At 35.9% G+C, this 13,586-nt stretch overlaps 1 protein-coding gene across 9 annotated transcripts in view; it reads right to left on the reverse strand.

The window, feature by feature from the left end:
• LOC150103963 (bromodomain-containing protein 2-like) overlaps nt 1-13,586 on the reverse strand; it is a 539,719-nt gene that overhangs the window by 375,754 nt on the left and 150,379 nt on the right. For all 9 annotated transcript variants that reach the window (XR_016548723.1, XM_090397216.1, XM_090397208.1 and 6 more), the window contains one exon: nt 1,642-1,723. Coding sequence is in view for 8 of the 9 variants with exons in the window: in XM_090397216.1 (XP_090253342.1) it covers nt 1,642-1,723 (82 nt within the window). In the remaining variant the exon portion in view is untranslated. The remainder of the gene's footprint in view (nt 1-1,641; nt 1,724-13,586) is intronic.

The following is a 13,586-nucleotide window of genomic DNA, read 5'->3' on the forward strand; positions in this document are numbered from 1 at the left end:
GATTTTATAAAATTAATGCAAGTGAAATTTTTCGTTATATGACAAATAGAGAACTAGAGGCCATCCGTGAAAGTGGTGTAAGAGTGGTTATCAGGGGTGTGCAGACCACATTTTTTGCATGGAGTGTGGTGAATGAGTGGAATAGATTGCCAGAATTGGTTGTAAGTTCCCTGACGGTCAATGGATTCAAGGAGAGGTATGATAGGATTTATGTGTATGATCGTTCATTTGGGTCTCTAAAATGAGTCTCTGGACTCCATGGAGATACTGTAAATAATAATAGAGTGATAGTGTAAAGATAGTGTAACTAATAATAGGTTGTTGGAGAGGACAACATGTCCTCTCCAACAACCACTATATTGAAGATGCAAGGTAAACAAGTAGTTTTATTGTATCCCTGAATGTGTATAAATTCCATTTCATTCCTGCCATGTAATCTTTCTTCCAGACTATACCTATGTAGTTGAAGTCCATCATAATAATCACTCAAACTGTACTCATTGTACTAATTTGGCAATTTATTTCTTCAAGTTCATCTGTGGAACTTCCTGGCTTATAGTAACAACCAACTGTGTATTTTGTCTTAGTCTTGATCTCACACCAAACTGCTTCAAATGAACAGCTACCCTCCCACCTATCTCCAATTCTTTTTGGCTGCAATTCATTCGCTATCATCAGCAGTAATTCTCCCCCACATCCTATCATCTCAAAAATACTAAACCCTACACATTCTATCCCTATAACTATATCATCTACTGTTAGCCAAGTCTCACTACTGCCTATAACTTTTGGCGAGGTTGCACTAACCATTGCCAAAAACTCCTCTCTCTCTCTTGTTCCTGATACTTCTGGCATCAGTATACACAAAATGCAGCATCTCTTTAGGCCCTTGCCCACCTTTACTTCCTGAATTGACTACCTATTTAATATTTTTGCTTTAGAAACTAGATTCTGACCATGGTCATTCTCACACTTACTCGCCCCATGGGTGCCTTCACACATTCTCACCTACATCCACCCTAATTGCTTCAATTTTCCTGAATTTGAACATCACCAAAACTCTCTCTAGACACCTAACACCAAAACTATTTTGATGCAATCTGTCAGCATTATACAAATCCTTCTTCCTATCAAACACAGCCCGCAGTTCCTACATCATTCTTTCTGCACAACCTACATATCGATTCATTAGCTCTCCTCTTCAGCATGGCAGGATACAATCTTCACCATCTTGCTCTTCAGTTTTGCCTCTTCTAACAATTCCTTTACATACCCCCTCACAGAATACTTCTCACCCCTGAAAATCATTTGTGCCAAGACAACCGAGACAATCAGTTCGTTTGCCTTATCTTTTTTTTTGCATCCGGATGGCATGACTAATACGTGAATTTTTGCACCAGAGAAACACAATTTGTCACACTTTCACTAAGTAATCCCCTGATCGTTGGGTCTCTGTGCATAAGTTTCTTCTTAACTTGTTTTTATGCATTGAGGGAGGAAGGTCATCCTTTATCTAAGTGTAATTTAGACAGATTACACTTAGATAAAGGATCAAATAATATAATTTATTGGCAAATATAATTTTATTTAATGTTTGTTTATATATATTCACATTAAAAGCTAGAATATTTAAGTACTTACCTCTTCCACGTCCTCCACCTTTTCCTTTTTTACCTTTCCATTTTGGTACAGAATTCTTGAGGGGTAATGGAAGTTCTTCTTCCTAAAGTCACAGAAAACAGACCAATTATTACATAACATGTGATACTAAATATATAATAAGCATTAGGTGAAAGAGTAGATCATTACAGCACTGATAATTCTAATGCTTCTACCAAGTGTCGCAATTGCAGATTACATATCACAGACCAAAAAAAAAAAAAAAAAAAAAAAAAAGGGCCTTATATATGCAGTTTCTATCACCAATGGTTGCAATGCTCAGCACATAATGGCATACAAACTTCTTGTAAACTTGAACAAGCCTTTCTTCTGCCCCACAGTGCCTCCGTTTAATGAAACAGTTCCTGAACTTAGAAAATCACATTGAACGGTTGAAGCAGCACCTCATTACTACCGACAAGACCTTCTCCTGTAGAAAAATGGAGACAAATTAAATAACGCAAGCTAGAACACATCCACAATCAGTGATCACACAAAAAAAATCACCCACCACCAATACCAGCCAGCCCTGTAGTCTCATCACATAAACTGTGCATGACTCAATTGAGACCGATATCAAAAAATGCTACACCAAAATCGATGACATCACCAAACTAATGAATAATCTCGACTCAACAGCAGAAAAATCACCACATGCACTGCTTTCGACCTACAAACAAAAACAGGGACAAGATGATTTTCCTGCCATTGGTGAAAGTAACCAATGGCAAGAAAGGGAGTGCATCAGAACTAATAGCAGCTGTGAATAATCTCAAAGTCAGTTATCCCTAATCACATATACGAGCTCAGCCAGCACAACCTTACTTTACCCAACATAAATAAGGCCGACAACTTCACAAACTGGGAGAAAAACGACAAAGCAATGGCAAAGAAATATGGTACATTGACTACAAAAAGGAATTCTGATGAGGAAATTAACACTGTTTGATTTTTTGACCGAGTGGGTAAGACCCACTCGGTCAAAAAACCCCACAGAGACTTCCATTTTACAAATATACACGGATGACCGGTCTCTGCTCCAACCTCTACAGTGTTCCTTACCACCTTCAAGTCTGCAAAACCCCACCTGCCTTTTCTGACAGAAGCTCAAATTTCACACTCTTCAACTCCTGGTAGCTCAAGAGTTATATATGCATACATTTGCTCAGACATGCTATGCCAAGCCAGGAAGAATTCAACTTAGAATCTTCCAATCACAATCTACTATGGCTGAAAATCTCTCTGTCCCACTGTCAAATTCATACGGTCTATATTGTCCCCCCCCCCCTCCACAATGCCACTCAGAACTATGACTGTCACTTTGAAAGTGAACATCATTCAACCCAACATTCTTAATCTTTCTCAGTGATTTCAATGTAGACAATACCAACTGGGTTTCCTTTTCCAACTGCACAGACCAAGTATGTAGAAAAGATGAGAAATTTCCATCCCAAACGATCTTCTGACTCTCTAAATACTCTAGACCTCTTCCTCTCTAGTGATCCTTCCAAATATACTGTAAAGCTATCTATAGTACATAGATAGCTTTACAGTATATTTGGAAGGATCCATGAAGCTATTGCCCAATCTGAAATACCTAAGTACACCTTAGGTATTTCAGACCCATAACCTTGTGTTTATCTCTTTATCCCCCCCCCCCCAAAAAAGCCAAGCAACACCCCATCAACCATTCTCAACCAAGAGTTGTGTGACATTAAGAATGCCAAGTGGGATGACCTCCGAGATTGCTGTGCCTCATTCCAATGACTGGTTTATTGCCTTTCGGCCTTCCAAGTAATCCTCTCCAGGATGGAAGCACATATTCCCCATCCCCTAAGTAAGCCCTGGTTCTCCAAAAGATTCACCAAGGCTGTACAAAAAGAACTCCAATTTCTCTCACTCCTTACACCAAAACCCAAAAGAGCTGCAAGAAAATCATCAATTCATCAAAAACCAATTTCCAAAGAGCCAAAAGTGGAAAACTTGCATCATCACCCACAGAGAAAGCCAATCTCCTAGAATCATACTTTTCCTCAAATTAATGAATAGATGATTTTGATAAATACACCCCAACCATTTTCCAAACCCCCACCCTTCAATGCCTCCTCTGACCTTTCACCCAGAAGTGTTCAGAAAATTCCTATCCAAATTAGATACCAAAAAGTCCTCCAGTCCTGACAGCATTCCTCAATTATCATGAAGATTTGCACTCCAGCATTGACTCCTATTCTATGTCACCTCTCTATGCTCTGACTCCACCTGCATCTATACTACATCCTGGAAATGTCCAACCTATTCTCAAGAAAGGCAACAGATCCTTATCCATGAAGCTATTGCCCGATCTCTCACACATACACCAGTCTTCCCCAAAGTAATGGAGAAAACCAACACTAAACTCTTAATGCTATCTTGAAAGTACTCAACTAATAAATGACTACCAGCAGGATTCCACCAATGTCATTGAACAGGGGATCTGCTCATCTACATCAGACACCTCTGCATAATCACCATAGAAAAGTTTCGTGAATTCCAAATGGTTGCACTAGATATCTCCAAGGCTGTTGACCAGGTCCGGTAAAAGGGCCTATTAAGTAAGCTCCCATCATTCAGTTTGTTCCATGGCTTCTGCAAACTGGGTCATCATTTTTCTCACTGGACACATACTGTGCATGATGGTTGATAGTTTCCTGTCCTTCTAACTATGTTAATCTCAAGGGATATGGTCACTGAAACAGAAAGCGAGAGGGAAAAGTTAACAAAAATATGCTTTTTTTTTTTTTGCTATAATGGCAAGAAGAAAAAAAAGAACCCAGAAGACCAAAATCTACATGGATTGATGTATGCAACTACCTTGGATAAGAGAAATAGAAAATCTGATAATATTGGAGCCTTGACAGATAACAGGTTAATTCGGAGGAAAATTGTTGAGAAAAAGTTAATTATGTGACTTCATCTAGTGCTATCATAATAATCTGTACAACAGCACCTGAAGGTACACATCAGGAATTTAATGATGATTTTCATACTAAATCCAGTTGCTGACACAGCCACTCTGAATGTTCTGAAGCAGGAGATGAATATCATCATCCAAGAAGACACCTGCAAGTCATAAGCTTGAAAAAGGTTCCTATTTAGGTAGGTAATTCAGGGTTTCCATCCAGATTCTTTTATCCTAGCCACCACAGAACTGATGTACTAAGGGGGGGGGGGGGGGGGGGGGGGGCATTTCTAATATCCAAATCTGGTGGCTAAATATTGCCATGTTACATATGGTAATATTTAGCTACCAGATTTGGATATTAGAAATGTCAATAGCAGGTTATCAATATAAAAACAGAAGAAAATACTCCAGAAAATCTACAAAAATCAGATAGCACACTGGAAAGAAAGACACTGAAGAATTTATACTTCAAGACTTTGATAATTAAGCATAGCATCCACAAGCTAACAGTTGGAGATATCAAAAAAATCATATGGACAAATATATCAGAGAGAACAAATGAAATGAGTTCTCCTAGAGGACTACTGCAAATAGTCCTACAAATGTAATGAAGTAATCAAAAAGTTACTTGTGGTGATATTTTAATCCAGTGCTTTCCAACTTTTTTTTTTTTAATAAAGAAATAAATACATAAATTACACAAATCTCTGGTTGGAAAACATTAAAAACACTGCTTTATTCTATCACAGGGATCTAAGCACTAATCTAAGAAATTAAAGTGTCCACCTAGTAATTTCCAAGTTCTCTTAGAAAACCCTCGTTAGGTCAGTGAAGACACCATTTTTTTAGAGATATTTTTGAGAAAATCTCTAAAAAATGTATACAAAGCTATCCTAAATATTTGCAAAGCTCTAGGAATCATCAGACATAACTCTCGTAACAAGATAAACTTAGATACCATATACCACTCAGAACACAAGCTATCCAACTTTGATAGCAATAAAGCTAAATCCAAACTTACAGTCCAAAATTAACCTCACGTTTCCTTGATCACTTATCCTGGCCATCATGTTCGTACCAATGAGAATGTAAAAAGTACTTCAACTGTCATGGCAGTGCATTTTTTTAACTAAACTTTTAATGGCTAGATTCAACATCTGGAAAAATATATCCAGAATAAAGGGAGATATACTAGACAATGTAAGTAACTTGTATCTCCTGATATCTGTATATATAAATTTTAACCCACTGAAGCATTTGTGGCTTCATTAAAAGAAAATATTAACTTTTCAGTTTAATTATCTACTAACTCTTTCTGCTCAGCATTAACAACAATAAAAGATGCATAAATTCACAGAGAACACATTGGAAACAAAGTGAATATGTAGATGCCAATAGCAGTCTTTAGGCTGGCAAGATATAAGAGTGAAATGGAATTTGTAATAAACAGCAACTACAATCTATAATAAGCAAAATAAAAATGAATATCCCACTGAAAAGAAACCCGTGTAAAGGTTTTTCTTTTTTTTCTTTAAATTTCTTTTGTAAAAAAGAAATTTCAAAAAACAGACCAAATAGAATGAATGGAGAAATTTGAAGATAAAAGTCAAGGTGTCAAAATGTTTAAGGCAAATAAAACTTTGATTATGGAGCAGAACCACAAAAGTGATCAAAGAATGGGATATAAAAATTGATAAAGATATTTTGGATGTCTGGAATGAGTAATTACTTTGAAAAAAATCATTTAAGGCAACAAATAATAGCCCAACTGCTGAAAATCTCTAGGAGGAATGCAATTAGGAATACACTTTTATGTCAATCCCTGACCACAAAAGTCTATAGGCAGGAAGGCTGAAGGCAAGTGAGACATTCTATAAGGACAAAAGATGGAATTCCCCTGCCCAGCCTACTTCAAGAAACTGATAAACCTGTAACAGTACTGGTGGTCTTATACTACATTATAAATGTCATCATCTACTGCCTAAAGATTTTTTTTTTTAAAACAAGCATGCATACCACCACCAGTAATAAGATTAAAAAAATAAATAAATAAGTAAATAAAAGTATTGAAATCCAAACAAGTTGACTACTTTATATTAACTAGAATCTCTTAATTATCTTCAAATTGCATAAGTACCAGAAAGTAGTAGTCACATGATTTTAAACTATGAAATCTGTGTTCTATGTGTAACAGTGTTACTGTAAACTGCAAAGTTCCCTTATATGACAAATATTCAATACTTCAAAGTAAATATAATAAAAAAGCATTTTTAATCTTGTAAAGATCATAAAATAAGACAGAAATGAAATTAACAAAATTGAAGAATGATATGAAGAAACTTGACAATAATAAATTAAGAAGAAATTAACTTTAAAGAGTTGTGAACTGGACATGCCAGAAGTTAAGAGGGAACAGGTTTGAGGCAGCCTTGAAAATAATGAAGCAAAACAAGGCTCCTAGAAAAGTGTGATTTATGTGATTATTGAAATATGGAGAGAAGGTAGTGACCATTTACTTGACAAAGCTTTCCAACCTTTGTTTATTTCCTTTGAGATTTCCTGTAAACAGGAAATCTCCTAAAGCATAAAGTAATGCATTAATGATTATTTAAAAGTAAGAAGGAAAATATCAAATATTACACAGCCTTATTAGTTTGTTACCAGCAGCATTTACAAAAGTGATAAATAACAGAATTATGCACCAGCTCAAGAATATACAAGTACATGAGTAGGAAGTGTTTAAAAGTGATTACACCACTGATCATATCAATACTGTTAGAAAAACTATAGAAAAGAAATGAATTCAATAAATCTATCTATCTGGACTTCAAATGGAGAATTTGACCTCATTCACACCTCAACTATTCTAGAATCACTAAAAAAAAGCAGGTCTTTGTAGCCCTGTGGAAGTGGTGGTTGCATCCATAGTGATAGGCTGCTGAAGAAAGCTGTTCATAGTTTAAGTTTAGTCATCAACTAGAGGAACTTTTTTTTAACCCTTTCTTTGATCATTTCCCAGATCAGTTGTCTGGCACAGGCAAGCAGGTTTTTCACCTAAACCCAAGAAAATCAACCTTAGAATTCCCACTATTTCAGACAACAAATGTGTTAGGGTTATGGGAGCTGTTGTCAGCTGTCTCTTCACCAGATGGGTGCAGCTATCTCTGATTCAATTCTGGTGGAGATTGAACTGCCCCACCCCAGTCTCCAAAAGTGAGATATGGATGAGAATAAATGGATGAGAATAAAAGGCATTAGTAGATTTTTGTAAAAAAAATAGAAACCTTGAAATATAAACACATCATTAAATTACATAAAAGGTGAAAACATTCTGATAAAGAGGAATAATGTGAGAATCTAAAACTCTTTATACCTGCCTAAGAGAGAGTTTTTCATGAATTGGAAGAACAAAAAATATTCTCTTCTGAGTTTTGCCGTTTGTTCAAAGATGAACAAACAAAAAATAAATGATACAACTAGGTTGTGTGACTTATGAAAGACATCTTTAGAGATATCTCCATTCTATTTAATTTACAGAGGAAACTTTTGATCTGTGTCTTACATGTAATTACATAAAGCAGTGAAGCCTTGAATTTAGCTGAAGAATGGTTTACAAATTAAATGTTACCCAGAGAAGAATAGAAAGGAATATGCTTGTTTTGATGGGTACAGAGAAGATATTTTTCCATTTAAAAAGATGAAGAAAAGGTTTTTAGGGCATTCTCACATGTATCAAGCATTCCAAGTGATGAGCTGGGTGCAATGCAAGATATAGCAACAGAAGGCTCATATTACCAAAATAGAGACTGCCGGATAGCAACATGGCATCTAGTTGGCCAAGTTGTTAGCATACATACTCTCAAACCTGCAGCAGGTTTAAATCCTGCTGTGGGCATGAATGTCTGTGATTGTCTTTAGGTGGGAGATGAATTCCATCGCCCTGTGTGCGATCACGAGGCAACTTACTGGAGGCCTGGAGTGGCTTGACAAAATTTCATGTTTGGTGTCTAAGCACAGAGTTCCAGACAGAGCATGGTTTCAGGTTTGTGTGTAAAATACAAATATATATATAAAATTAATAAAAATATGGGAGGAAAATACTTGGTCCACACATGGTACATAATGCACTATACATATGGGAGGGAGTAGCATAAAAAAATGCAAGATAAATTTTTAATAATTACAGAAATGCAGATTCAAAAAATTGTGGAAATAAGAGGATTGGAAAAAATTGTGGGGAACCATCCTGCAGTGGACCAATCTAAGTTGAAAAAGAAGAATTCTGAAAATCATTACAACTAGCATAAAAAGGATAAATTGTTCCAAATGCTTATGAGGGCAGTGTAGTGTAGTGTAAAAAAGAAGAAAAAACTATGCAGAGTTATGCATAGCTTATGTGTAAACTGCAAACCAGTTGGAACTGAAGAATATTATTTATACAGGTATGTCCATGGAGTTAAAAGACTCACTGTGGGAGATACACGACAACCATTATGTATGCAATACACATCATACCTCTCCTTAAACTTATTCACTGTTGGGTCACTCACAACCCCTTCTAGCAATCCATTCCACTCATTCCTGAAGTAAAGAACCTAGTCTGCACGCCTTTACTAACCACACTCTTAAATAACTTCCAGGTGTGACCGCTCAGTAATGGCAAACAAATTATTAATTTGTTACAAATTATTAATAATTGACGTTTGTGATGTGTGTGTCCTATAAATTGCTGGGTAGAGCAAATGGCATGCAATTATATTAAGTCAAAATATGAAGAAGTGAATTTATGATGGCATAATTAAAAAAAAAGCTTATGAGGAGAGGGAAAGAGATTTGTTTGCAAAGTATAAACAACTAACCAATAGGGCTGTTATTATTGGTTATTATAGGGCTGTTATTATTATAGGGAGAGTTTAATCCAATGAATTAATAATGTTGATAAGGTAATTCATTTAGGTGTGGCAAGAATATAATGTGTGGTTGGATGGAGCAGCAAATCATTTGATAAAATTTGTTATGCATATTATGTATATTTCTCTGGTTTATATATTTTTACTTCATTTTGTAAGAATTTTCTTTTGGTTACTGAGACTCAGTATACATTTTATGCAATAATAGGAAACATGATATCCGATCATTATAAGAATTATTCACACTTAAGAATCCTTTTTTTTTTTTTTTTAAGTGTCAGCAGGCTGTCTTACAAATAGATATCTCACATATGCTAGTATTTTGTTGAAGATCAACTTCTTTTAATACACAAGTATTCATTTTTATTCAGGAATATATGAATTTTAACTACATCTGTTGTTTTTGAAGACTAGAATAAAAATGTCCATATACCATTAAAAAACATTCCAACCTCAACAGATGCTATACTGCACAAGCAAGAAAAACAAGCATCTTTGATTATCACTGGAACGAATGGGAAAACCATTCCTCTCCTGCAGACTATAATGCAGGCATGCATCAGACACAATAACCAATCCACTAGGATTGGTTATTGTGTTTGATGGCTATTAAGCCACTAGGTGTTACTGCCTTGGCTTCTGGCCAGTTTAAAACCACTAGAATGCTAAGAATTTGAACTGCTGCACCATCTGTTAAGAGGGCTCCAAAGGTGTATGTATTTGTGATTGCACACCTGAGCTATTAACTCGTGTGATGCAATGTTTACGGATTGAAAACTCTTTTCGTGAAGCATTAGTGTACTGTGTTTAATTTTATGAATCAGAGTGAAGCCAGGAAATAATTAGGAGAGTTTTTAACATATTATATTTTTGCATTTAGGAATAAATGCAAAAATATAATATATTGGTAATACTGCTATACCATGGATGTGCATTGCACACTATGTTGCACACCCAGAATATTCGCCCCTAGTCAATGGCTTGGTTACTCATCTCTGAATACTCTCCACACTACTTCCTGATCGTCCAAGAAACTCAGGTGACCGACTGTGCACAGTAGTCACCATGAGGCCAAATTATAGCCTTAAGGGATAATAACCACCCTATCTTAACTTGACAATGTGTTCTTCAAGATCCAAGTAATTATCTGAGCAATTTTGTCAAACCTGCAATATGTACTCTAAATATCTATCCAATTATCCAAATTTCTCGGGTGCTTAAGGGTCAAAGCTGTATAACTGAGAGGAGACCTCCACATAACCTTTAAAGGAATGCAGAGAACCAACCAGGGCTTCTGCCCTAATGTCCAATCCTCACCTTCTTGTGGTGCACCCGGTTGAATACTGAACGAACAAGGATGGGCTGGCAATTTGAGATATAGCCGACCAATTTGTATTCTTATTGGCTTAAACCAAAATACAAAATGATGGTACAACATGACAAAATTTCATGCTGGCTGGGGTGTCACCAGGGAACCAGGTCAAACAGCAAAAAGTCAGTTACTGGAAGAAATCTGAAAACACACCACAACTCAACATCACCAGAGTTAAAGATCGGTACTATCAACATAAGAAGCCTGAATGGCAAAGAAATGGAGCTAGCTGAGAAATTAAATAAGTACCAGATTGACATAATAGGGATGACTGAAACAAAAAAGACAAAAACTGGTGAGATCTGTCTGAGCAATAAATACAAAATGTTATATTCAGGCAATGACAATCAAGGAAAAGAAGGAGTAGCCATAGTATTCAACACAAAATACGAGGCTAATCTCCTTGAATGGCTGGCAGGCAGTCTCAAGTAGAGTGATGTGGGTAAATATGAGAATGGGGAACTGGACAATGAGACTTATTTGTGCCTATGGTCCCACAGAAGGTTCTACTAAGGTAGAAGTGGAGAAATTTTTTGAGGCTTTAGAGAAAGCAACTGACACAATGAAAAAGGAAAAGTTGGTCCTTGTTGGGGAACTAAATAGCAGAGTAGGAAATGATTGTCAGACATACAAAAATATTTTGGGAAAATTTGGAGAAAAAAGCAAAGCTAATAATAATGGCAAATACCTGTTGGATTTCTGCTCAGGACATGGACTGGTTATTACTAACACCATGTTCCAACATAAAAATGTGCACAATTTCACATGAAGAGGCAAGGAATAAGAAAAGTCTGTTATTGTTATTGTAAAGTAAAATGTTATTGTTGATAGTGATGTTTCCTCCCTGGTGCAGGACACCAGAGTGTACACAGCATTTGAAATTGGAAATGATCACCATTTAGTCTTAAGCAGGATAAAATTGAATTTCATGTTGAAAAGAATAACATGTAAGAAAGTTTTAAAGCAAATAAAAGTTGAGCAACTCTCAACTTTTACAAAGACGGATGTGAACTGTAGACTAAAATACAAATTAAAACAAAAGATTATTGAAGAAAAAATGAAAGAGTTTGAGAACAGGAACCAAACCTTGGAGATTCAGTGGCTAGCCTTAAAGAAAACCCTGATTAATTTAGCCAGAGAGGCATGTGGTGAGATTGTCTGCAAGCATAGAAAAATCAGAACTCCATGGTGGACATGAGAAGTTAAAGAGGCAATGAAGGAAAAGAAGAAATCATATAAAAAATTCCTGGCAAATAAGTCAGCTTGTGCTCTTAGAGAATACACAGACAAATGTAAGAAAGCTAAACAATGTGTATAACTGGCTAAACAAAAGTCATGGGAGGACTTTGATAACAACATAGAAAATAAATATCAAGAAGTTCTCAAGATATTCTGGAAGTTGTCGAAGAAGCTCAGAAATGGAGGAAAGATGCTGTAAAAGGAGTTAGAGATGACAAAGGTGACACCAAAACAGGAGAAAAAGATATTCTTGAAGTATGGAGTAATTACTTCAAAAAATTGCTAAATGAAACAAGCATTGATAGTACAGTGGTAAAAAACACTCAACAGGCATACAGTTAGGAATGCATATCCATACTTGAAGTAGAAAAATCCATAAAAGGCTTGAAATGTGGAAAGGCAGCAGGAGTAGATGATATTCGACCAGAAATACTGAAGTATGGTGGTATAAAAGTCTTACAGTGACTGCACTGCATACTTCAGAAGGCCTGGACAGAGGGACGAATTCCCGATGATTGGAGTAGAGCTCTCACAGTACCCATACATTAAAAAGGGAAATAAAACTGAATTTGAGAATTATAGAGGTATTTCCCTACTGAGTGTTCCTGGTAAGATATATGCCAGTATACTTGAGAAACGGTTGAGAATTGTAGAAGAAAAGCTTGGTGAAGAACAAGCTGGATTGTGGCCAAAGGCTGTCAGGATCAGATTTTCACTTTACGACAAATAGTGGAGAAATCATGGGAATATAACAAAGATCTGTATTTAAGTTTTTTCAATCTGGAAAAGGCATATGACAAGGTGCCAAGAGAGAAGCTATTCAATACAATTATTTGCTGTCAATGTGGCATTATATAAAGCAATACTTAGTCTTTATTTGAGTTAGAATTGAAGTAAGTACAGGAAGATGATTTAATATTACATCTGGTGTGAGACAAGGATACATTATCCCCTCTGTTATTCATTATCTATATGGATCACATTATGAAGGAAAGTGGTATTAAACATGATATCAAAATCGGAGATGTTAATATCAGCTCCTTGCTTTATGCAGATGATGTTATACTTCTAAATAAATCCTCTACAAGTCTGCAAGACTCCCTGACTAAATTGAATAAATGTAGTAATAGATATGGTATGAAGGTCAGCAAAAAAAAAAAAAAGACAAAGACAATGAAAATAAGCAGAATCATTGAAAATGTTAACTGCGTTGTGAACGGAGAACCTGTGGAACAAGTAAAACATTTCAGCTACTTAGGCACGATTTTTAGTGAAGATGGTAAATTAAATATGGAAATAGACAACAGAATCAACAAAGCTGGTATGGTAGGAAGTCAATTGAATAAATTCATATGAAATAAAAGAGTAATTAGTTGGAACACTAAATTAGCTGTATACAAGACTGTGTTCAAACCAGTTTTAACTTATGGATCTGAGAGCTGGGTCAAGATTAGAGATGTGAACA

This window comes from Typopeltis vanoorti, chromosome 8, assembly GCF_054136105.1.
Source record: "Typopeltis vanoorti isolate ZY-2024b chromosome 8, IOZ_Tvanoo_1.0, whole genome shotgun sequence".
In the NCBI taxonomy this organism is placed as follows: domain Eukaryota; kingdom Metazoa; phylum Arthropoda; class Arachnida; order Uropygi; family Thelyphonidae; genus Typopeltis; species Typopeltis vanoorti.